Consider the following 27,176-nt stretch of genomic DNA (forward strand, 5'->3'; position numbering starts at 1 on the left):
ATACCAAATAACATTTGACTGGTCTTTAGGGCTGTCAGGGAATGAGAGCATCCTGCCAGGCAGGCGCTTCTCCACCCCTCCTCTCCCAGGATCCTGTTGGGAACATGAGCCGGGAGCTGCAGTACTGGGCTGGCTGCAGCTCGTCTAGTGAGTGGCGCTTGGTGAGAGTGAGCTGGAACAGGGTGAGCTTGATGTAAGGCAGGGAGATCAGGCAGTGGGGTGGGAAAAATAAATCAGTTCTGCTCCCGTAGCCTTTGCACAGAAGCGATTCAATGCAGGATTTTGGAAAAAGATCAACATTTTAGTGGGTTTTTAATAACCCAAGATGAGGAAAATATCACGGGACAAACCCGCTTTAGGATTGGGAACCATGCAAACATCTTGGCCAAACCGGGATATTTCTCTTGCTCAACCCAGGATATTTGGACCATAGAGAAACAGCCAAAGAATGACTACATGTACCTCTGCAAACTACTTGCTTTCTTAGGTTACCAAACACTTCATACAGTATTCACAGCAAGTGAGAATTCTTAGTTCCCATAAAATGCTTTCTCCTATCTACCTGAAATTTGAAATGTGTATCCTTTAAATGAGAGAATCAAGAATTTCATCCCTGTAGAATTGATTGGGGAGGGAGTTACAGATGAGAAATATGTTTTTTATAAACCTGAATCCAATGGAAACAAAAAATTACTCAATTGAAAAACTGAAATGAACAGCTGTAATAACTAAAAAATGAATCATGATTTTTTGTTTACAAACTAAATTGAGAACAAAAGCATGTTTGGGGCGGAGATATCTCTCCTATAAGGTGTTTTAATGAGTGTATAGTTCAGAGCTCACATCTCCTTGCCGGAAAAGATGGGAGGCTAGAGGAATGGGCACAGGGAACATTCAATTGAGCTCCAGGTTGTACCTTCACAACATGTTTGGGCTTTCCAAATACACAAGTGACTAATCAAACACACCTTTGTTGGCTCTTTCTTCAGTTCTGCCATGTCTACACCCCTGAGCAATCCTCTACATATCCCCTGAGTAGCCTCCCCTTGGGCAATCATGCCTATCCAGTTGGTTGGTGATCCTCCCTTGTATTTGGATTGCATGCCCACTGAGAAGAAGCTCTGGAGACATGTGGTTGAGGACAGTTCAGGGGAATAGGAATGGCAGAAACAACGAAAACAGGTGTATTGGGCTAGGTAATATATATGGATTAGGGAAGACATGAAATGATACATATTGGTGTGAATTATCTCCATACTTTACATTCCCCAAACAATGCCTCAGATGCAGCTTTTCCTACTCATTCCTTTTTTCTCCTCTCCATCTGCCAGCTGTGTGGTACACCTGGACTTCTGGATGCCAGAGCAGGCAGGAACTGATTAAGGAACTGGAACAGAAAGGGCAGGGCAGGGAAAGTTGCAAGCTGGCAAACCAGCAGCTGGGCTGCACTGATGTGCTCTTGATTTTAAGCTGGTTTTCTCTGTGGCTCATTCAATAAGGAGCTTCGACCACTCTTCCATAGATCCTCTGGAGATTTCACAAGATACTTGCAATTGTGTCCTTTTCCCAGTAATTAAGTAAAGAAAAGAAGCTTAAAAGAGGTTTCTACATGCTAGGGAGATTAATGAGATTTCTTGCCTTCCCACAGGGTTCTTCCTTTGTTGGATGTAACTCTTGCTTTTTATATCTTTGAAGAAATTCACCCTGATAGTTGGCATAGGTGTACTTACAGACTCCAGTGACAGAACTTTAGAACCCTTGATAAAGTCAGATATTGAAAAAGTGGAATTGGCAGTGACTGGTTGAGCCAACTTTCAGTCCAGCTGGCAAATGTTATTCTTATAATCCCACAAGCTGTTTCCTCCTAAGGTGGAAAATTGATCACTTTCCTGCCAGGATATGTTCTTTGCTGCCTAAATATCACTTCAACTACCATCTCTTTCTTTGACACCCAGCAAGCTTCTATGGCCAAGTCTTAATCAGATACTTGAACCATTACACCACATTGGCTCTCCAGAAATGAAGATGCATTGAGTAAAAGGAATGTGGAAGTCACAAGAGGGCTGTACATATTGAATTTCCAGTTGTTATGCAGCTGTTATAGTTTCTGTTAGAAAGCAGAAAACCTTGGATATCCCATAGGATAAACATATTCCAGAAACTCTCATCTTTGGACTCTGGACTGCCTTTCTCAAGAATTAATCTTTCCATTATTAAAAGAAAATCAGCTAGAATAAGAGAATATACCAGACTTTCATGAAGTTCTGTTAATTTCAGAAATTTTATTATGAATTTTAAAGAGGGAAGTGCAAGGGTTGAGCTAGATGACTTTGCACAAGGGAAGCGTGGGGACTCTTTCAGGGTCAGAGTGGCAATTACAGCTACCAGGAAAAGTCCCAGTGAGTCAATGACCTGGGGGACTGCCCCAAGCAGGGACCACCCCAATTGAGGGTCCATGGCCCCTGTCAGGGCCATCCCATCCCAAAGAAAGGAGCAGGGATGAGTCAGAGGCATGGAAAAGAAGGGTTTGATATGGTAGGTAATGTACCCACCTGGTCCACCCTTGACCAGCCCTAAGGGATGGGGTACAACTACCTAGCTTAACCTGGACACAATGAAGAATGGGACATGCCAGCCTGGTCTCACTGAAGAGAGGAATGGGATGTGATCTCTTACCCTTGCCCCAGTGAAGGACAGGCCAGCTCCATCAACCTCACCCCCACCCAGTTACCCAGCTTGGCCAGGCAACTGGCCAGGCAGGATCTCCCTCCCTCCTTTGTAAGGGTAGGGCAGGCATAGGCTGGGGGCAAGGCTTGTTTACCCTTCACAATCCATCTTGGGCTTCCTTACGTGAGAGGCAAAGACAAGGGTTTGAATAAGCATAATGAGTTAATCCCGAGGAAGTTTTTAATTTACAACTTTTTAAAGCACTTCTTTTTTTCATGGCATGCTTTTCAGGGTTTTGTTTTCATAGTGCACCTTAAACCTTCAAGAGTGAAAGTAGAACCTGTTCCTTTAATATTGTTTTTATAGTCTGTGTCTAACCTGGGAAATGGTTTATGATTCTTGTATTTTAAGCTGATCCATGTTTTATGCTATTTTAAAGTTCTGGCTGGGTTTTTAATACTAGAATTGTAAGAATTTATTTTAATCATTAACAATTTTGATGGTGTTCCATGTGATTATGTTTTACTTTAAGCTATTAGGAGAATGTTCTCTGGAGAAATGGCATGGAATTAAATAAGTAATACAAATTAAAGAAGCAAAAGTAGTAATAAGTATTTTTTATATTGGTAATAATCACCATCCTTATGACTCACTAGTTACTGATTATTTAAACATGTGTGTGCGGGAATTAGAATCATATATATCAAATTGACTTCCTTATCCAAATCAGTATCAAAGGCCTCCACTTTTCTTTACTGATAGGCAGCTCCACATTTAATGTGATGAAGAGTTTTCTCTATGAATAGACAGATCTGAGATTCCTCGACAAGACCCACTGTAGTGAACACAAGTTGTGCAAAATACTCAACCTCCAACACATATCCAGGTGTGCACATCTTTTTGACCCTAGTGGGACTTGCAAATGTGACTGGAACCTCACCTTAAAATATGGCTGTCAAAACTGTTATTGATTTGCTATGTACTTTTAACAAATCTCAGAAGTTCATTTTCAAACTGTCCAGCAATTACAAATAAGAGAACTTTATAAGTTCCTTTTTATTCATGGGTATTTTTGCAGAGCAGGGAGATTTTTAAATCAAAGAAGCAAACAAAATGCAAACACACTTTGTTGTCCTGCTGTCAGAACTTGTTAAACATGACTCCAGTTGCATACAAAAATCAAATTAAGCTGCACCCAACATTATTCATTACAATGCCAAAGAAAGGGAGCAAGAGGAAAGAGAGAAAGACAGAACAAGATACAAGACTAGGGAGCAAGCCAAAAAAGGCAGCCATGCAAATACACTCTTCTGAAAAAAGGTATCGTACTTTCAGGCTTGGCATTTGAAAGGGAAAAAAGATAATGCCACAGATCCCACAAAAAGGGAGAAGGGAAAAAGAGAGAATGGAAGGAGTCCAACCACATAGGATCAAACAGCCTCAAAGGCACAAGCACTGCACAAAAGGAGGATCCGAAATAAGCTAGGCTCAAAAATGCGGAGATGGGACCGAAACAGGGTGAGAGCGAGAATATAGGAGGGAAGAGAAGAACAAAGGATAAAGGTGGAACAAAGGGGGAGCAAAAAGGTTACTCTTTTGGGATTGGGATTGGGGTTTGTTTGTTTTGTTTTCTCAAAAAAGGATCTCACACCTGATATTCCTCGTTCCATCCATTTCGGTTCACCAAGGGCAATGAAGAAATTCTCCTGCCTTTCGTATTCCTCCTCATCTACTATTTTAACCCTTATGGTCTTCCTGTAGGGACAACAAGAAAGACATGTGTGTACAGTGGGTTGCTTGGTTGGGAGCAGATGCAAGAGCAGAGGCACCACCACCACACCTTTCTCACATGCAGCCCCACTTTTGCCACTGCCTTGGGCGGAGTTTTGCTTGCTTTCTATTGCACGTCTCGTAGCTGATCTTTAGGTGAGTCAGAGAATGTTAGAAGAGAAAGGAAGGGCAAAGAAGGGACAAGGAGGGGAACTGGGTTTTTGTAGATGGTTAGTGGAAGGTGACTTCTGCAGCACATTGAGTTCAATGTCACATGGTATTAACAGCTCACTAGCAATTGAAAATACCTACAGGCAAAAAAGCTCCTGAGGTATCTGTAAGAGCCGATTTTTTACCGCTCAGCTCACACCAATTTTGTTGAGAACACGTTTGGTCTCTGGCTAGGGATCAAGAAAGATAGCAAACGCACATGCCCATCCATCCATACACTCAATCAAGAAGAGATCATTGCATAGGAAACTGGCAACAATCACAGAGTATTGGGCAGTTTCTAGATTGTTGTGATGACCATGATGTTATTTCCAGGTATGTAATCAGAAGCGACTCCTTGTCCTGCTGCTCCAGTGAGTGGGAGTGTGGGTCAGAAGTCTGGAGGTGGGAAGTTGCCTTCTATAGCAGAGGACCTGGCCACCCTAGTAGGCACTCAGGCTATTTCCACATGGATTACTTCAATGATGTTGAGGAGTGTTTTTCCTCTCAGCTTCCCCACAGCAATGTGGGGCATTTAAGCACCTCTGGGGGCTTTTCCAGCTTGCTTCAGATCTTTCCCAAATGTTTTTTTGCTGTGAAGTTTTGGAAAAGATCACAGCAAAGCCTGAATGGCAGTTGTAGGGGTGAGAGTATGGATTTTCCCAGTCCTACCCACAATGGCAGCCATCTCCCCTGTCTTTGTGGTAGCTGTTTCTCCACCTTTACAAGGGGAGGTTTTTAATTTTTTTTAAATGAGCAATAAATACATGAGTGCATCATTTTCTGTGAATTTTCAAACAAGTAAGTTTCTACCCCCTTTTGTTGTAGAGATATGCTCTTCCGCTTCTATCTCCACAACAAAACGAACTAGAGACTTACTTCTTTAACAGGTAGGAATTCACTGGAAATGATACACAGATTGTTATATTGCTGTATCAATATAATAATATTCATTTGCCATTTAAGAAAAACAAAAAACAAACAGCACCCTACGAGGGGGAAATGGCTACTGGGGCAGGAAAATTATGTGCGAAACAAGCCATCTTAAAGTTCTGTTGCCACTTCTGCTGTATCAGCAGCAACAACAGGGAAACTACCGAAGTCTGTTCCTGTGTGCAAAACCCCTCAATTCTGCATGTTTCCCAGGTAAACACCACATATGTGACAGAAACAGCAAATGGATATTTTAGGTCACATATGAAAACACTTTCAGTGCTCATATTATACAGCCACATTCTGGTTGTGACCCTATACACATTCAAAGTGCATTTCAGGAAAAAGGATATCAGTTGCAGCGCATATGCCATCTTTTCCTATCTCACTGCCTTCAAGATAATATAGCCCTGCAAAAAGCACACACACACCCCTCCAAGCCATATTTTATGCTATATTTTATTATTGGACGCTGTATTTTAATGTACACTATCGCCATTGTATGATGTGTGCTTTTATTTTTGTTGTAAACTGCCCTGAGCCCTCTGGGGGAGGGCGGTATATAAGTTCAATAATAAATAAATAAATAAATAAATAAATAAATAAATAAATAAATAAATATGGATGCCATGCCAGTGTCAAAGCAATCAAGTGAATCGAAGATCCTGAAATCGTAAGTCTGAGTTAATCAATGGGGAAATGTTGGTTGAATAACATTTCAGTGTTGTACCTAACTTTTTTTTTAATTCAAAATTTTATATTAGAATCTAGGCCTGCCTGATAAGTGCAACCCAGAGAAGTGGAAATTTGGTGGTAACATTCTGAAGAGGGAGAATAGACTAAATTCATTTTAGATTGTACATGATGAAGTTTCAATGTTAATGTTCCTATATGAAAACAAAACAAAACAAATGCAAAAAACTCTCTCTCTCTCTCTCTCTCTCTCTCTCTCACACACACACACACACACACACACACACACACACTCACTCACACACACACACACACACACCCCACCACCACCACCATCCGTTTGAAAGTTTGAAAGTAAGAATACATTTTGGCATAAATGTTCATGTATCAAAGTGCCATGTTCAATAATGCACAAAATAATGGTTTTGACAAAGACAGTGGGTAAAAATGAATAATAATTCTCATGTTCATTTGGGACTATATTCTAAAACGCTGCACCTCATCTGACCAAACTTTACATCTTTAAGTGAAACAGAGTGTAGTAGAGGCTTTTAATGCGTATTTTAAAATTTTGATCCCTCCCTGAGTTCATTCAATGGGCTGTGTCAATTAGACCATGACCTACAAGTTTTTGAAAAATTCATGAAATTAGCAGGAAACAGAGGTCAAAAGAAACCAACAGCCAGTGCAGTAGAGGAAAGAGAATGGAGTGTTGAAAGCCTGTAGAATGACTACGTTCAAATCCTTCAAGAGGTATGGGACTACAGGGTAAACATTGGGCAAACTGAAATTTCTCAATATAACCTAACTGCACAAAACAATTTTTAACAAAAATGGGAATAGCAAGCTGGAAATCCTCGACAGGCTCAACATAAGGGAATCTCACTGAATTTAGTGGGACTTTTTTCGAATTATACATATTTAGAATTGCACTATTCATTCCCTTGGGAATATATGGACCCATCCCAGGGTTAAAGTAAGAATGCAAGCATAGGTCCTGATAGACTAAGAAAACTGCATTGGCACACAGCTATATGCACAAGGATGCTTACTGTGGGAGCAATGTTTTCAGTGAGAGGAAAGTATATTGATTTTCCATACATTCATGATACCACCATTTGATTCAACACAGCTGAATTCCAATAAGTGGAAAAATGAGTTTAACAGAAAGACCAGTTTTCCTTTCACTAAGAATTCTGGTATACATTTTCTCTGTATACCAGCCATAGTAAGTGCTATTTGTGTGCTGTACATTCCTGACATCCTGCTATTTGCTGGAGAACTCAAAGCAGAATCCGTCTTGTGAGGTTACCCGGGAGATCTGCAATACACATATCACCATGGAACGCAGAGCATTACAGCTCACCCATGTGGTGTACAAGATACACCTTAGAACTCCATATATTTTTTTAAGAATATGCATAGGCATCCACCAACCACACACACTCCCTTGCTAGATATATCACTTTGCTAGACCCATCAGTACCATGTGACAGATTGTGCATACACAGCAGTGTTAAGGATTGAGCAGTTGAAAAATGAAAAGAGACCATCGATAGCAAGAAAAGAAAGGTGGGAGAAGAAAGAGAATAGGAAAGAAGAGTTTTAATGTTAGTTGGGAGAACCAGTACTACACCTTTCTGTAAACTCATATCCACCATGCGTGGGCCCATCAGCTCAATGAAGAAAGTCTTGTTTTTCTCATACTCTTCATCATCAATTACCTTGATGTGAATAGTTTTGCTGTGAATGGAAAAATAATAAGTGTCATAATGAGGAGAAAGGGGATAGGCAAGCTGGGGCAAGAGAGGGAGGAGAAGCCAAAGAGGACAGTTAGATGGTCAAAGCTTACTCACCCATTGAGAAAGACCACAAAACTCACTAAAGATTTAGATCATTTCCTGAGCAATTGCCTGTGGCTCTCCAGATGTTCATGGACTACAATTCCCATCAGCCCCAGCCAGCATGGCCAATTGGCTATGCTGGCAAGGGCTGATGGGAATTGTAATCCATGAACATCTGGAGAGCCACAGTTGCAGACCCCTGGCCTAGCCAGTTAGAGCATTTCTATCAGACAGTGCAACTCTGTTGCCAACATGTTCTCTTCTTTCAGTTCCTACTTAGACATACATTCCTTTGTTTGTATCTAAAATCCTAATTTTCCTTACTCATGCAATTAAAAATTAGAAGGTGGTGTGTGTACATAAAAGTCCTGTCATGCGATTCAAAACGTGACTTAACTTTTCATTAGAAAATTAACCAGCTGGAAGTTTAAAAAAGAATTATCACAATTAATTTGGCTAGAAATTCTGACATTTCATTTGTATGCTATGTCAATATTACAAGGTTCATTTTAATAATTTATACTTCTCATGAGTTACCAAAGATTTCATATATGCAGAACATTTGAATTCTTATTGCATTGCCAGAATGAAAAAAATAGTAATCTTTGTTTAAACTAAACAATCTATAAAAGAGATCAGAAATCAGACCTTTTTAGCTCATGGTTTCTTACAGATGGTTGCTTGGTGATGCCTTTAAGCAAACCACATACTTGAATGACAAATTTTTATAGAGATAAGACTTGCTTCATTCAGTGTCTCTGCTAAAGATAAATGATAGTGCTTGGTTTGGTACACATAAAAAGAACCCTCTAGAAAATGTAATATCAAATAGAAAAAAATTAGAATGTTTTCTTCAAAATCTGTTGGACAACTAGAGTTATATATTATATAAAGTCACTATATTTAACAATTTAAGACATTTGAATTATTGAGTACTTATCCCTCAAATTTTAAGGGATCCCAGGATTTTATTGGACTTTGTTCTGGATTTTATTGAATGTTTTAATTGATCTCTGTAAGCTACCCTGAGCCTTTTGGGAAGGGCAGTCTAAAAATTGAAATAAATAAATAAATAAATCTATGAGAGATCTAGATGCATATTTTTAATGGAGTCAAAGCTTTAAAGAAACTGCTGCTCACTAACCTATTGCTTCAAAGGTAAGAGTATGTTCTGTGATTCTAAAATAAACACTCAGTGACTCATTGCATTATTGACAGCACAGTTTTGGGGAACGTGATATACATGCAATGATAATTTAAGGCATTTTACAAATTTTCTTAGAAATTACTTCACACATGGACTCTTCCATTAAATGAGAATTTATGCTGAAGGAACATCAGTGGGCTACTGGTGAAAGTCCTGCCGGGATACATGCCAATACTTTTTAAAGCTGAAAATCTGAAGAAATCCTAACTTTCAAGAAACACTATTTACAATGATAAAAACACTTTTGAAAACTTTTATCCCGAGACACTATACTATTGTGGCTGCCTACAAGTGCCCTTAAAGACCAAGCTTATGTTATACTGAAAACAGGTATTCTCATGGATTAAAAACTCGTTAAATTACAGGAAGCAGGAATGAACTGTCAGTTCTCGCAATGAAAAAGACTGAGAAGTGGGGTGCCATGAGGATAGGTATCTGGATAGGTGCTGTTTAATTTGTTTATAAATTATCTAGAATGTGGGGTTAGCATTGTAGTGGTCAAGTTTGCAGATGATATGAAATTATCCAGGATGGTAAAAACCAAGGATGACCATGAAGAGCTCCATGAGGATCTCTTTGAATTGAATGAGTAGGTACCAGTGTCACAGATGAAGTTCATTGTAGGTAAGTTGGACTTGATGGACCACTGGTATGATCTAGCAGAGCTCTGATACTTTTATGGGTAGCACAGCATGAATATCAGCTTGGAATCCAGATCCAGTGAAAAAGGCAAACTCATGGAAATGGTGGCAAAATAAAATAAGGAAAGTCTACAGTGTTTGGGACTTAGAAATTTAGAAGCAAGTTTTGATAAATTTAGGAAATTGTGGATGGTATGAAAAAATGGCTGAAGAGAAAAATTGTTTGCTTCCTCCCTCATAAGATTAACTCTGGATCACCAATGAAACTTACTTCAGATTTAAGTCAAACTAAATAAAGTATTGATGGAATTTACTGACACAAGATATGATTATTGACACTGCCTAGTTGGCTTTAAAAGGAATTACATAAATTCTTGGAGAATAAGGCTTTAGGCATGCTGAAATCAATGTGCACAGAGGAGCAGCATGCACTAGCCCCACAGAGACATTCAGAGGGGGTTTGCCATTCTCTGCCTTCCCATTCCATGGAAGTTGCCCATCGAAAAGCTAGCCAGGCAGACCCTACTTAGCTTCCAAAGTCTGATAAGATTGGGCTAGCTGGGCTATCCAGATCAAGGTTTGCCCTTGACAGGGAACATTTTAAAAAACACTTTCTACATGCCTAGACTTCATGCTCATGAGGCAGCAATCTTCTTAGGATGGGGTGGAAGTGGTACACTTGTGCCCACTGTCCCTTTCTATGCATTGATTTCGGTACAAATAATGCCTATAGGGGAATTTTACAATTAACCAAAAGGCTCTACTTTCCCAGCACTACCAACCTTGAAAGAACTCTTTGTTATCTAGACTGAGTTGTGTGGGCAAGGGGCAGGATGTACCCTGGGATGGAAGGGGGATGGGGGAAGGGAAAGTGAGCTGGAAAGGGCAGGGCAGAATCCACCTGCTGTCCCAACTCATTGTCTTTATGATTAGTGAGTCCAAAGGTCAGATGACTTTGGTTGAGACTGCTGGGGATTCTCATATCTCACGTTAAGTGTTTGTTTCTAACTAGGAAAGACAGAAACTAGGCAAGTGAATAAATACATTTCTTAAAAAGCCCAAAGCATTTATTTTATTTTCTTCATTATATGGGAGCAAACTCTCACTCTGTCACCAGCTGGAATGGAGAAAAAACACGAACACTGGTGGAAAACTGGCCTTCTGGATGCACACAAACATTAATTCTCCAGCTAGAGAATTATTGTAGTGTTTGCAAAGATGTTATTTTATGGGAGGAAGTGAGAGCAGCTCCAAGGGAGGAAACAAACATAGGTGCATCCGCATGTGTGTGGAACACTAATGGACAAGAAAAGAAGAAATGTAAGGCAGGGGAGAGCTTTTATGTGGGCACACAATCAAAAGGATTTCAAGTTTTCCCAACATTAAAGTCCAACTTTAAGGGAACAGTTGGCTTCAGGAAAAGCAGAAAAATCTCTGCAGAAATGTCACCAAGAAAGCAAATTCTCTGCATTCTTAGAACATCTTCACTAAGCAGCAGTGGCTCCTTCCTCAAGCTCTAAAAATTGTTTTATTCTTTAAAAGTCTTTGTATTGGATACAGATCCATAGAATGGTTTCCTCCTTGGAATACTTTCCCTCTGGGCTGAAGCAGAAACCTAAGAAATTTTTATTATAGTAAAGCAAATTGATTTATTTTTCAATATTCTTCATAAGCATGCCACAAAACTTCCCCAGCTCTTTAAAGTGATACCCGTGTTTCCCGGAAAATAAGACAATGTCTTATATTAATTTTTGCTCCCAAAGACGCGCTATGTCTTATTTTCAGGGGATGTCTTATTTTTCTGTGTTCTGTTCATCGGGCATGCTTCCAAACAAAAACTTTGCTAGGTCTTACTTTCGGGGGATGCCTTATATTTCGCACTTCAGCAAAACCTCTACTATGTCTTATTTTCAGGGGATGTCTTATATTCAGGGAAACAGGGTACTGATACTTGAAAGACGAGGTAAGTTTTGTGGCATTAGAAAAGTCTTTCCTTACATCACCATTGATTAGGCATTAATGAGAACATAAGAAAGAGCCTGCTGGAACAGACCAGAGTCCATCTAGTCCGGCACTCTGCTACTTGCAGTGGCCCATCAGATGCCTTTGGAAGCTCACATGCAGGATGTGAAAGCAATGACCTTCTGCTGCTGCTGCTCCTGAGCACCTGGTCTGTTAAGGCATTTGCAATTTCAGATCAAGGAGGATCAAGATTGGTAGCCATAGATCGACTTCTCCTCCATAAATCTGTCCAAGCCCCTTTTAAAGCTATCCAGGTTAGTGGCCATCACCACATCCTGTGGCTGCAAGAATAAATGTCCATAAGATTTTCTCACATGAATCATCTTATATTGTAACTTGAATATTCAGAGTTTCAATGTGGTCCAGAAGGTGCCCCCTTTTTTTGAGAGGATGGTATGCTGCCAACTGATGAATGGAATAATCTTGTTCTCAGATTCTTCTTTGAATCCACCTTACAGATGATATTTGTCCCTTAAGAACCTCAGGAGCCATGACCCAATTATGGCTGCCATTTATTTTTATTTTCTACATTACATTAAACACATGCACACACGCACGTGCGCACACACACATGATTCAGATTGGTATCTGTGTTGGTCTGAAGCAGCAGAAAAAAAGTTTGAGTCCAGTGGCACCTTCAAGACTAACAAAGAATAAAACTTTTGTTGGTCTTAAATACATCAGCTGTAAGAAACAGTAGAATATCCACAGTGTGCAGGTGGCAAATCAGCCATACTAATTAAGTGGAAGACTTTCTAGAATAAGCATTAGAAGTTGCAATGAATCTTCTGAAAGATTTTAGTTTGATTTTTGCTAAATTCCTCATATGATCAAGGGAGAGAATAATCTATAAAGTAATTTTATATGACAATGTGATGATCTAAACACACAAGGAACAACTGGATGGATAATTGATTAATGTGCTAGAAAAGGAGAGTCTTTGTCTTTCACTTTCTTGACTGAGTTTCTCAGCTGTAAAAATCACTGCGGTATGGACTAAGACTTTGAACAGAAAATATATAACTTTGGACAGAAAATATATAACTACAGAGGGAAAATACAGGTGGCAGAAAGTCATTCTCTGATACTACATATAATTTATGCCTGTGGAACTGGAAGCAATGTCACTGTACTGCAGGATACTCTAGGATTCCCCCTAACTCTATAGCTCTTATCATAAAACAGAGAAATCCTAGAATGTCTTGCATCCAGAAATGATGTTGCAATGTCTCAAGATGCCATTCTAATGAGTCTCTCCCCTTTCCCTGTCTCCCACAGGTTACCAGCTGGCAGTCCTAGTAGTTTCATATGGGGTTAGGCATTCCTTATATGTCTGTGTACGTTCTGTATAAGTGGTTGAGATCCCTGACTTTTCAAAGTTTCCAACAGCCTGCCCAAATCTATTTTATATTCATGTGAGCTCTGAGCGGACCAAGCAGAAGAGAACAGATGCTTTTTTATTCCCCCATTATACACTTTGAATGTACACAACTGTAACATGTATTTAATCCTTCAATGTGCCATGATCTAAGAAGGCCTTAACAAGGCTAGGTATTAGACGGAGGAGACCAACATAAGGAATGCCAGTTTTCTCCCTCACCAGATGCTCTTCCTGCATTCATTGGAGTGAACATGAAAGTCACATTTCATTTCATGATCTTTCAGTCAGTGAAACACTGGCACATTTATATTTTTCTATTTTCAGGAACAGTGATTGACAAATTGTGAACTTTCATAGGACTCCTGAGTGTCAAGAAATGCCAGCGGGCTTCATTTCCTAATCTGTCAAATACTCCTTCTGAGCTTTCATTGCAGTGCAGTCATTGATTATAATATCAAGGTTTTGTGTTCTCACCGGCCTGTGTGTGACCAACATCATCATTAAACTTGAAATTCTTCAGGTGAGGCTTTGCCCTGGAGAGCTGGTTGATGATACTTAGGAACAAACACATTCCAGCTGATGGAAGTACCAGTAGCAGGCCAGATTGGTCTCACTTAACAGGTGGTGCAAGTGGGTGCTCAAATTCTATAAACAAATTATCTGTGAAGAGCATAATCTTTTCCCACTGTCCCAGAGTTTGGGACATCCCATTCCTGCCTCTTCCATCAGTGGAGCTCTGTTCATAGAAGAGGCAGGAAACAGCAAATTAGTCCCCTTTCCCCTCTCCACTGCAGCCTCCCAGCCTCCATGGCTATTAATTCACATGGCTCTTGTGACCCTGGGAATAAAATTTCCTGGAGTCATAAATGGCTGCTGGTGGGAGAAGAAAGCCAAGAAGATCAAGGATTTTTGCACCACCCTTGTAAAATCTTTGCTCTGGGTGCAACTCAGATTCTTGCTGTTAATAGTTCAGAGTTATTTAATATCTGACAGTTAATATATAAAAAACCTTATTGAACTAGAATGTAATACACTTCACTACCTTGGGTAGATGATTTGATTACAACTTGGTGAGAACTGAGATTAGGGTACTATGCCACAGAATGTTGCTAAGGCAAAAGAGATGGAGACATTTCTACTGTAGGTTGTTTTTACAGTTACCATTCCATGTGAAGCATCTTGGGGATCCTTCTGGATCAAAAGATGGGGTAAAAAATCAAGCCAACAAACCAACAAGCAAGCAAAGTCAGTCTCTACAAACTATCCTGTGATCTGCTCTGGGCTACAATATTACTTTTGAAAGTCACAGACAGTCTAATACTATAAGTAGCTCTCACTTCAGCAACTGCTCCACTCTCCACTGTTAATCCAACCTTCCCAAGATGTTCCACACATGATGCACAAACAGAAAAGTTGTGAGCACAGCAATGTGGGAGGCTTTGAAGAGTGGGAGGGTTACAATTAGAAACTGTCAGGAAATAGAATGGTAAGTATTCTGTACACAGGCAAGTCCTGTTGGGAACCAGGGTATGGACAAGAGGTGATCAGTGGGCAAGTCTTGCTTTCTTAGTTGCACAATTTGCACTAGTTTCTTTCTAGGAAGTGACACAAGAATAGCCATTTTTATTGCAGCCAAAATGCAATTGTTGCTTTTCTAGAAACACATACCCCAACTACTTTCACAAGCACAGATTGGGGGGGGGGGGGTAGTATAGCCAGCCTGGTTTTTGAGGCAGCGTACAATTATAAAATTGACCATTCCCCTAACTCACAGAAAAAAGAGAAACCTAAAAATTATGTGGTGGAAAATGCACATAAAGGCATCCCCTTACAAATTCTTATTCTGTGTAACAGGAATCCCTGAAGACTTTCATTAAAAAAAAAACCTATGATGGATCAGAAAAAGACCCATCAAGTCCAGCCATCTGTTTACACAGTGGCCAGACAGGGGCCTCTAGGAAGGCCACACACAAGACAGCATTATCCTGCCTGCGTTCCGCAGATGTGCTTCTTTGATACTGGAGAGAATAAGCATACATACTATTCATTTTGACTAGCAGTCATAGACAGTCCTATCCTCCATGAAATGTCCACTCCCCTCTTAAATCCTTCCAAGTTGGCAGCTATCACCACATCCTAGGACAGTTCCACAATTTAGCTATTCACTGTATAAAGAAATACTTCCTTTTGTCTGTTTTGAATATCTTCAGCTTCAGCAGATGACCCTATGTTTTAGTTTTATTAGAGAGGGTGAAAAGCTTCTCCCTGTCCACTCTCCTGTCCAGGAGCAGCAGTGTCGTAGTGGTTAAGAGCAGGTGCATTCTAATCTGGAGGAACCGGGTTTGAGTCCCCGCTCTGCCGCCTGAGCTGTGGAGGCTTATCTGGGAAATTCAGATTAGCCTGTGCAGTCCCAAATGCGCCAGCTGGGTGACCTTGGGCTAGTCACAGTTCTTCCAAGCTCTCTCAGCCCCATCCACCTCACAGGGTGTTTGTTGTGAGGGGGGAAGGGCAAGGTGAGTTTCCTTCAGGAGAGAAAGGGGGGGATATAAATTCAAACTCTTCTTCTTCTTCTCTCTCCATATCATGCATAATTTTATAAACCTCTATAAACCCGTACCCACCTTTCTTCCCTAAGCTAAACAGCCCTAAGCTTTTTAACTGATCCTCATAGAGCAGTTCTTCTAGCCTTCTGATAATTTGGATTGCTCTTTTCTGCACCTTCTCAGGCTCTGCAATATCCTTTTTTATGTCTGGTAACCAGAACTGTACACAGTATTCCAAGTGTGGTCTCACCATAGATTTATATAAGGGCACTATGATAGAAGCATTTTTATTCTCTATTCCTGGTCTAATTGTGGCCAGCATGGAATTTGCCTTTTTCACAGCAGTCACACACTGGGTTGACATTTTCATTGAGCTATTCACCACCACCCCAAGATCCCTTTTTTGATCTGTCACTGTTAGCCCAGATCACATCAGGGTAAATGTGAAGTTGAGATTTTTGCCCCAATATTCATGATTTTACTCTTGCTCTTATTGAATCTAATTTGTCATTTTAATGCCCATTTCTCTAGTTTGGAGCGGTTATTTTGGAGCTCTTTACAATGGCCGTTTCTGAATGGGCCATTTAGACTCCTGACCTCTGGCCCTGGATGCGTGGCCATGGCCATGGGGGGGAGTGTCCCCTGGCCTCTCCAATGCGACAAAGGCCGGGAGACAAGGTAAGAGGGATCTGTGCATGGCATGGCCATGTGGGTTGCTGGGGCACCAGGGCCGTTCGCAGGGCACCATGCGAATGGCCCTGTGGGGGGGGGGTGCACCAGCATCAACTATGTCAGCGCACCTGCGCTCGTGAGGCCGTGCAGGAACAGCCAATCTGTTTTTGTTTTAAACATCTAAATAATTTGATGATATCTGAAAGCTTGGCCACCCCTCTGTTTCCCTTAGCCCCAGGTCATTGATGAACAGGTTGAAAAGCACCAGTCCCAATGCAGATTCCTGAGGAATCCAACCATTCACATCCCTCCATTGCAAGAACTGAACATTTATTCCTACTGTCTGCTTTGTATTTTTAACCAACACTCAATCCATAAGAGGACTTGTCCTCTTATCTTATCCCATGACATGAAGTTTGCTTGGCAGACCAATCCCCAATCTCCTTGTTGGAAAAAAATAAAAAAAAATCCAGGTAAAAATTAAAATGAAACTTTCCACATGACTGCAACTCAAATGATTTCTATTTGATGAACATGATTTCTGTTTACACTTAATAGCAAGCACCCAACAATACATAAGAAAGAAAAAGTACCCCTGGAAGAACCTTAACTAGGGTAAATTCTCATTCAGAACATACACAAAAACATAAGAAATTAGGGAGGGGGGGGGAGTTGCAGCAGTATTGGAAATATGGAGCCAAAATTGAACCCTAAACACTCAAATGAGAAAAAAGTAACAATTTGCAACAAACAGCTTTTTTTTTTTTTTTTTTTTTAAAGGGGTTGTGAAGTCTCAGTGGGGGGTGGGAGGAATTATTTTTTCACATTAAAAAAATGATCATCACAAACATTTGTCAGAAGTTGGAATGTGTGGAGTTTTGCTCAATTATATTAGAGTCCCCAGTTTTGTTGAGCCTGTAGGCACTTTGAAAAGACATAGTGGGCAATACCACAAAATGGCTGCCATGGGACTGGAGCCAATCACAAAATGTTGGGTAGAGACAGCTGTTTTTGATCAAGCAGTTCCTGCAAATGCAGATGCAACATCTCCTTGGCTCTTCTGAAGCACCTCCTGCTATACTGAGATAGAGGAAATGCCAAGACTGGCTCTTTGCTTTGAAGAAGGAAGTATGCACAGAAGAGCACCAAAGCCTCAATCAGCATCATTCTGGGGAGCACTGTCATTCAGAATCTGCTTCCTTGAGCAATTATTTTTCCCCTTATACAATAACTATCCCTCCTATCCAGAAGGATACCCTCCTATCCAGAAATACTTCCATCATAATCTATGTTGGCCATCTCTGTCATATAACTCTTCCCTCCTTTAATGCCTCCATCTTGTTATTCAGCGCCATCACTTGAGGCATTTTTGCTTTGTTTTGGATCCCTTTCCACCTTATGTCACTTCATTCTTAATATTCATTAGCAGGAATGTAGTATCTTGCCATATAACTTTTGTGAGCTGCTTGAGATGTTATTTGAGAATCAGATCTGAAGGGTATGACGCAAAGGGAAAGACAGTATGCAAGTCATAATTTTTGTTTTATAAACATTAGCTTTGGGGAGATGTGAGAGCTTATTTTAAGTAGTTTCCCTTTGCCTTCATGAACTTGGTAAGTTTCCTTAGAAAATTCAAGAAAAACAGTTGTGAATAACAACCTGAAAATCAAAGCAATTGCTGCTTGGGATGCTTCTTAGCTCTTTCTATAGTCCCTTCTATAACCCCATAGGAAATAATTATTCTTCTGAGGCTAACTCACACATCACATTTTTAGCACTCTTAGATTCAGTAGAAATCCTCGGGGAAACAAGATGGCAGCCTGCAGGTTTTTTCTAGATAGATGGACACCTGCATTGTTTTTACTGGAGGCATGCCAGATGCTTCCATCCAGATATTCATGTTTTTTTCTTTCAAATAATTATGTTTTCTTGGCTTCCCTGCTTCTTTGAAGGCAGGCAACACTTGGGGGAAATCCAAGAATAGTAGGGGCCTATGATTTTTTTTGTGTTTCTACCCCAGTTCTTCTTTCCACATTTGCCATTAAAGAAGATCTTATCTCCTCAGACTTCAATATAGTCTAGTCAAGAGATAATAATCAACTTTGTCTTTTATTCCATATTGTCAGGATCAGCTCCATTTGATCCTGCCATGTTTCACCTCCTGCCCAGGACCTGGGGACCTGCTTCTGTTCAGACCCCTCCCCTCCCTCGTTTGCTTTCCTGAGGCCCATCATCAACTTGTTAGCCACTGCTATTGCAGCTCTCTCAGTAGTGTGGAATGTATGTTGTTTTGATCCTAGTGGGGGAAGAGGTTTTTCCTTACAGTAGACCATGGGACTGGAGAGGTGCCATCCTCCCCTTGGGAACTGGTCAGCAGGGGAGGGTGACAGGACATAGGGGTGACGTGGGGTATAATGGTGCTTGCAATATTAGCTATGCTTAGTTCTAGCTATAGAAGACTAAAAGCTCATTTCCTGATGCTGTTTTACAATAAAGAAATTAACTGGAACCAGAGACTTGTTATTGAACAGTCCAGGGTGCAACACATATTGAAGTTCTTGTTGTCCTACCACAGTATTCTCTTCAGCTACCCTTTCTTATCTATTCCTGTTGTTAAATCTCTCATCCATGCTGAGCCCATTTCATCATGAGATTACTAGGTAATTCGTTTTTTTGGTATTTCTTCCTGTGACAGACTGCACAGGAAAGGGAAGTTTAAGAAGTGGAGGTCTGTCTGTAGCACGTGTTGTTTACATTTCAGAGTGAGGCATAAAAATCTTAGAAATAGGGATGCCATCTGATTGGATGTTGCTCCTGGACTCTGATTGGTCCAAGAGGCTTGATGACACAGAGGGGAAGGAGGATATCTCCCTGGGAAGAACAATTTGAGAGGCTTTTGGATTTTGATGTTCCTTCCGCCTTATCTGTGTTCTAAATATATCATCTCTGAAGAGAGCAGTTTAGTAAGTGTGTGTGAAACTGACTAATTCTACTGTGACAGCTGGTACTGTGTGAAAGCAATAATATATACAGACTGAGAGAACTGGTGGAGAACCCAAGCTGAAGGGGCCATATATACAACCAGAGAGGAATGGAGCTTCCAGAGATGGAAGAAGAATTTTGGGGGCCAGATAGTCTGGTGTATTGGGATTTTGCTTTGTTTCCCTCAAGAGAGTGTTTTATGTTTATTTTGGATTTCTAACTGGGAAGACTGAGTGAGGGTACTGAAGTACCAGTCAGTGTTAGACCCTGTGCAATAATTCTTAAGCCGGAACATCTTAAGCAACTGTAGGAACATCTAAGCAATAACTAAGCAAACTGAAACTGAACAAACTTAATAAGCTTGTGCCTAGAATACAAAGAACTGATTAAGTCAAGGCTCTTGAATATGTTTCTCCTGCCTTATCTCTTTCCTTCCATCCAAGTTATTTATCTCCCATTCCCATCTCCTTTCTGTTAAATACATTTTAAAGGCTTTGCCAGAAAAGATTAAAATAACAGCCTACCTTTCACCTTCTGGGAAAGGTACACAGCTGAGATAAAGTGCTTTTATTACACCATATGCTACCATATCAAGCAGCTCAGTCCCTGTAAAAGGTGGGACATCTGACAAGCCTGGTCAGAGAATGGCCATCCTTCCTCAGTGAGTTAGGAAGGTAAGGCGATCCATCTAACCTCCTCATCCCTTTACAGGACAATTCAAAACGTCTTTGCCAAATTAATCTCCTTGGGGATCATGATATCTCTCATTTCTCTGGTGAAACAAGGAGTTGCAAGGAACTGTTGAAGATCTGTTCACTATGCTGGAGACATGTCTGGAGAGACTATGACAAAGACCCCATTTGCCATGGGATATACAGACTATTTAATCTAATCTAATGGTTAATCTAATTTTGTTTTCTGCAAAAATTGCAGAGGAAATGCAGAAACATCTAAGCAAGCTGTTCTATACATGGCTACTGCTGCTCTACCACTCTCAGAGGGAAGAAAAAGAAGTATTGACACAAAGAACAATTTCCTTTTGTGTATTCTCCTTGTAATCTCAAGTTAATTAGTAAATTGGCCTGTGTTTCAATTAGAGCTATTGGGAAATGCTTTTGTGCTTGGTGCACAGTAATTAATGGGTCAAGACCAAACCATACATATAAAATAAAGATCTTTGCTTCTGTTAAAATATTAATAGTGAAAGATTTGTACTGACTTTAATTTATTATTCATCAGCAGTGTAGTTGCTATAATTTATGTTGGCCATGTGGAAGGGGACAATTTTCTGCTCACTGTTAACTTTGCTCTCCATCTTTGGATGAATGAAGTCATAGATCCAAAACAAACAAGTAGGCACATATTCTGATGCACATATTACAGACAATTTAGGCTAGGCCCAGGGGGATCAAGTCTCCTCCATCTTTTCCCCACAGTTGCTGCTGCACAGTAATGGCCAGCACACCAATGTGCTCAGAAAAAGTGCCATCATGTGTGGTCACTTAACTGGTAGTGACCCCATAAGTTGCCTTAATGCTCTAGCAATTCCTCAAATCTGTAATGTAACTTGAAGGGATGTCACAGCATCACACAGCGTCAAGGCCACCTCCAGAAACTCCAAGGGGTTGTCAGCCTGCATCTGACAATCCTAGTTGGGCCTTAGGTCTTCATCCTTTATCCTGTGTTACAGTCACATATGAGTTGTGGGTTCTTCTCAGTTTTGTGCAGTGCTTTGCGTAGAGGATTGTGACTGCAGTACACATGGAGAAGGGTTCAGCCTTTCTCTGCATTATTTTACTTGAAATGGTCCTGGGAGGTTCTATTTAGCTTGTCATGGAAACCTATAAGTGTATGCAGGGGAACAATGGAAGCCATAGAAAGGGGAGCCTAAACTCTATTCAGTATTATGGAAAATAAAACCCAACATGGCCTTTGCAAAAGTAAGTCCTATGAGCAGTGGGGTCCCTCAGGAATCTGTGTTGAGACTGATGATTTTCAACCTGTTTGCAAATGGCCTGGGATTAGAGGTGTGTAGTGAGGTGACCAGGTTTGCAGATGATACCAAATTATTGGGGCGGCTAAGATAAAAACAAATTGTGAACTTCACATATACACAGATGAGATCTGAAATGACAGCAACAGACCAAGAAAGGGACCTTGGGGTAATAGTGGATAACTCAATGAAAATGTTGATCAGTGTGTGACTGTGAACAAGGTAAATTATAATAGGAACAGAGAATAAAACTGCTACTATCATACCGCCCTTATTCAAATCTGTGATGAGACTACATGTGGATATTATGTTCAGTCCTGGTCACCATGCCTGAAAAAGGATATTGCCAAGCTTGAAAAGACTCATAAAAGAGCAACCAAAATGATCAGGCGGCTAGAGAACCTGCCCTATGAGGATCAGTTAAAACACCTAGGGCTGTTTAGCCTAGAAAAAAATCAAGAGGTTTATAATGATACATGGTCTGGAAAGAGTAGGTGGGAAGAAGCTTTCCCCCCTCTCCTGTGAGATTCAGGGCAAATGTAAGAAAGTATTTCTTTACACTGTCATAGTTAATTTGCAGAACTCACTGCCACAGTATGTGGTCACGGCTACTAACATGGAAGTCTTTAAAAGGGGGAGAGGACCAGACTACTAATCATGATAGATATCTAACCCCACCAGAATCAGAGGCAGGTGCCTCCACAGATCAGTTGCTGGGGAGCTCAGGCAAGATGATACTGTTACAGTCTTCCTTTTTGTGGATCTCCTTGAGGTAGTTGGCGACCACTGTGTGAACAAAATGCTGAACTAAATGAGCCTTGCGTCTGACCCAATGTGGCTCTTATGTTTTCATTAAAATGTGAACAAGCACAGGGACATGCTATTAGTCACTAATCATTCTGATCTGCCATATTATTACAATGTACTACCTTTCATCTACTATTGATATAAAAGATTTATTTCATTGTTTACTTTTGTTACTGCTTTTAGCTGAGCAAGTTTTCAAAGAAAACACTAAAAAAATTAAATTATTTACACATTAAAACAACAATTACATTAAAACCAACAGGCCAACCCCCAAGCCAGATCAAAGGTCTTTGAAACAATTTAGTTCAGATTTTCTGGAAGGATGACACCATTATTAATTGTATGGGGATCCAGAACTTGAGGAAAGCAGCTCCCCTGAGCTTTACTTTATCAATTTGTCTACCCACCATTTTCAGTTTTCATTGTATACAGGGGCACTTCACTTACATTCGAGGAAGGTGTGAAGATCAGGGTTAGGGATCCAAAATAAAGCCCCACCACCCCTCTTGCATGCCCTCTAGTACTTGTTTCCCTCACTACACGTCTCTATGTACTCAATCATACCATTTAATCATATATGAAAATATGAAGTTGCTTTGTAGTAATTCAGCCCCTGGTCCAACTATTGCTTTGACTGGCACCAGTTGTCCAGAAAAGGTCTTTCCAAATCCTGCTATCTGAGACCTTTCAACAGGAGATGCCAGGGATCTTCTGCATGCAGTGTATGTGCTTTTCTACTGAGCTTTGACCATATATGCACAGATGCTGTGATTGACACAAAGGGTTCTAAGTGAAAGGCATCTTATCCCAACTTGTGGCAAGCAGCTCTGTTTCTCAGGATGAGTATGCATTTCATTTTTTCATAGAGAAATGAAAGAAACAAGAATCCCTTTTATTTATCCAATTTGTGAACACTTTCTCCAAGTAGTTTAAGGTGGTATATAAGCTTATTTTAATCAATTGATGCAAGAAGCAAAAGAGGTATGTGTGACAGATTGCAAGGAAAATGTAATTTTAAAATGCAATTCTGAGAAAGCAAACTTACTGTTTACCTTCAGAGTAGAGCAGCAAAGGTTTTGGAACCTGATTGGAGTCACCTGATTGGCTGTGGCCTTTTGCACTCTTTGCAGGTAACAGTGTGATGCAGAGAAGCAGGGAGGAGGTTAGCTCTTTGTCAGAAGTACTGTGAAGTTTTTTAGTGAGAAAGATCTAGGAAGCACAAGAGCCAGTATGTTCTTTGTGAATGACTTTTTGATACTGTTAAGACCTGTCCGTCTTAGCTAAGAGAAAAATAAACTCTTGAGGGAAGTAGATTAGCCAAGACAGTGAGTGATTCTACTGGTATAAACCTGAGTGTTGAATTTAAGCAATCATACCACAGACACTGTATGGGTTTATTGAAGAGACAGGAGAAGGTTAAACAAACCAAGATAAGTACTTGTGGAAAGAGGAGAGTTCTATTATATCATGTTTTCTGAGGTGTAGGGATTTGCTTTAAGTTTATGTTTTGTTTTAAGGGTTTTACCTAACTTGGAAGACTGTGTGTGTGGGTATTGAGTGAATGAACCTAGCCTATGCCAGGACCTTGTAAGTGAATAGCCATAAGCCAGAACATCTAATCAGTGGAACTGTACAAGCTGTGAAACATCTTATGAAATATCTCTGAAACTACCATCTAAGTAATCTTAAGTGCTGTGGTAAAGAAAACCTAAACTAAAAGTCTATGAACCATGCTTTTTTATGTAATTAGTGTAAATATCTCTCTTGTCTCCTGCCTTGCTTGCTTCAACCATCCATCTCCAAGTTTAAAAATCACCACCTCCTCTGCCTGTTTAATAAATCTGTGTTCTTTATTGATTGATTAATTGATTGATTGATTTTAGTGTGCTCAGTGTGGGGAGTGTCTAAGTGGGAAAAAAGAAAGTAAAAGTCAAGGCATCCCTTTTCCTTCTGTCGTGTGTTAACAGGGCTGATGGAAATGGTACTTTATGTTACCATTGTAAAAGGCACCTCAGTCATTGAACTGAAAAGTTGGGAAAAATCTGAGCCAGTGGTTTCTTTGTCTTGGTGCTATAGGAGACTGAGTGGGTGTCTGTTGCAGTAGGTCTGGCTGAGAGAGATTCCCCAGTCTACTCTAGGGCTGAGATCAAGTGTCCCACATCCAAACTTTATACATTATTATTACACTGCTTTCGGGGGGGAGGGGATGTCGAGGAATATCTTGCTTGGAAGTTAGGCTTATCAGTGGAATTTACTTCTAAGTTATAACTCCTCTCCTGCCCAAAGATACAGCAACAAAATTTCCTTTTCTGCAGTGCATTAGGATTACAGGAATTTCTTGTCCTGTAAAACCCTGATATGAGTTTCGTCCAATAAAACACAGGTAATGGCATGTATTTTTTAAAATCACTTGTTTTATTAGCTTGTTTTATATTATTATTTTATGACCTGCCTCAGGCTGGTTCTGAAGAGGCAGCGTATAAATTCCCTAAATAAATAAATGAGACAGAAAATCAAAGGTGTATCCCAGGAGCAGGCATATTCATGCTGAAAGTAGAGAGCAGAATGAGGGAGCCCCCTGTTACTGCCAAAGGGCAGGGGAGGGGCAGGAGCCCTAGAGAGTCACAAGTCTATAGAAATATACTGGCATCAGTATCATAAAGAAGAAATAGTGAACTGATAACAAGGTGGGTCAACACTGTTCTAGTCAACATGAATATAAACCTGGGCTTGTCTTGCCTCAAAGAGAACTTAAACCTGTTTCCCTTAAGCCTGCAGATTTTTAAGGAGGCTTGTCTGTCAGTCCAGTGTTCTCAATGTGTATGGCTCTTCACAGATTTTCACATGAAAATGATCCTTGTCATAAGTTTTGGCAGTGAGAAAGATAAGAGAAGGAAGAGCAGAGACACCCAGCCAGCAAAGAGTGCATGTGAGCAAACAAAAAACCTTTACCAAAATAGCATTTCATAAGAGAAGCAGAATCAATGTCTCAGTCCCTTTCACCTTTGAATTTTAAATGCCTGTTAAATCTCATGAACTGTGGAAATAGTTATTTATGTCAAGACCCATCATGGCTTTATGGCCTGATAAAGTAGTCAAAGGTCTGGCTCTTTTTTAAAAATATGGGATCTGAAATATAATAGAGATCTCTTTGATTTTTTGAGGTTGGACCAAAATGCCTGTGAATACCCTTGTATACATATCATGATGAAAATTAGAAATGAGTTGCAGGCTTGGTTTTAAACCCATTCAAATCATCTCTACCTCTTATATATACTCCTCTGTCCCACCATTTGCTGCCTATTACTTCAAACTGTCTTCCTAGTTTAAGGCTATTATCTGAAGGCAAGAAGATCTGGAAGCTATATATAGAGCCATTTTTGCTACCCTTCATCAGCAGTGTGCTGTTACTATGGAGATGGTGACAAAGATGGAAGAATCTGGAGGATGGGAAAGGAAGATTATGTGATGGGGAGCTCTGGGCTACATGTTGCCATATCGGAATGCTTTACTCTCATATGAGGTTTTGACAACAGCCTTGTACTTCCAGCATCTCTACCAAAGAGCAGTTGTGGTTACTGAAGTGCCAGAGATCATTGTCACCAAGTAATATTCATTTAGGGCTGCCAGATCTTCTGAATTGGAGACCTCCACTTATCCTGCTGTTGCTTGGTGAATTAACAGGGGAAAATGCAGATGGGGGATCACCAGTGATGGCAATGTGATGAGGTCACTTCTCTCTTGTCATAATTTGGGGATGACACTCTAGCACAGGGGTAGGGAACCTGCGGCTCTCCAGATGTTCAGGAACTACAATGGCCAATTGGCCATGCTGACAGAGGCTGATGGGAATTGTAGTTCCTGAACATCTGGAGAGCCGCAGGTTCCCTACCCCTGCTCTAGCACATAGTTATACCACAGAGTTAAACCAGAATTTGGGGCAAATTCTAGAGCATCATTCCCAGGTAATGATGTCACTTCTGGGTCATGCCAGAAAATGACATAACCATGTTGATAGCAAGCCAACACGCACCATGGCAGTAGGTCTCCTACTGGGCCACAGCCTTAGCCTGGCAACTCTAAGAACATGGCATCTCCTCCATCGAGGCTGCTGCTCAATAGCAAAAGTATTTTTCTATCAACAGTCACACCTGGAAAGTTGTTACTCACACAGAGAGTTGTTTGTATTCTTAAAGCTCGCTTAGCCAAGTCGCGGTCTTCAAATTTCCTCATATGTCCATGTTTTTGTCCTTCTTATCACTTTTGGCACCTTTTGAGATGATGAAACTGCAAATGCTAGCAATTATCCCTCACTTGGGAATTCAGTGGGACTTACTCAAAGAGAACATTCACAGACTTGGACTCTAAATCTGTTAAAACGCGAATGTTAAATTGAGAAGTAAGGCATCTAAATCTGTTAAATAAGTTTTAAAATGTCTGAAAAAAGATTCACTTCTTTTCAAGAGGCATGCTAGATAACTGAGCTTTAAGCCTGAATAAGGCCATTGTCTAGCACAGAACAGAAAAACTTTCTAGAATTCAATTTATAAAATCCAATTGTAGCCTGAATCCTCCTCATCCCTCTGGAATGTATGGTACTATTTTTCCCCAGCAACAGTTAAGTATCATCATCGCTATCATGGAACATCAAACAGCCTGAACATCTCAGGCAGCTTAGTGTGGTGCTTTTCTGACAACCTAGCTGTTAAAATGGTATCATGGGGCTGTGTGTTTATTATATCCCAATGATTCTAGATCATTTTTTTTCTCAGTTTACAAAGAGATGGCTTTTATTAGAGCCTAGAGTTATT

At 40.4% G+C, this 27,176-nt stretch overlaps 1 protein-coding gene across 10 annotated transcripts in view; it reads right to left on the reverse strand.

Annotated features, from left to right (window-relative positions):
• Positions 1-27,176, reverse strand: part of SLC8A3 (solute carrier family 8 member A3) — a 223,518-nt gene that overhangs the window by 41,709 nt on the left and 154,633 nt on the right. For 4 of the 10 annotated variants that reach the window (XM_048484383.1, XM_048484378.1, XM_048484384.1 and 1 more), the window contains one exon: positions 4,319-4,422. In XM_048484383.1, the coding sequence (XP_048340340.1) occupies positions 4,319-4,337 (19 nt within the window). In that variant the 5' untranslated portion in view covers positions 4,338-4,422. Of the gene's footprint in view, positions 1-4,318; positions 4,423-7,909; positions 8,017-27,176 lie in introns of all 10 variants that reach the window. The other 6 variants (XM_048484379.1, XM_048484376.1, XM_048484377.1 and 3 more) reach the window with 3 other exon arrangements.

This window comes from Sphaerodactylus townsendi, linkage group LG02 (genome assembly GCF_021028975.2).
Source record: "Sphaerodactylus townsendi isolate TG3544 linkage group LG02, MPM_Stown_v2.3, whole genome shotgun sequence".
Taxonomy (NCBI): domain Eukaryota; kingdom Metazoa; phylum Chordata; class Lepidosauria; order Squamata; family Sphaerodactylidae; genus Sphaerodactylus; species Sphaerodactylus townsendi.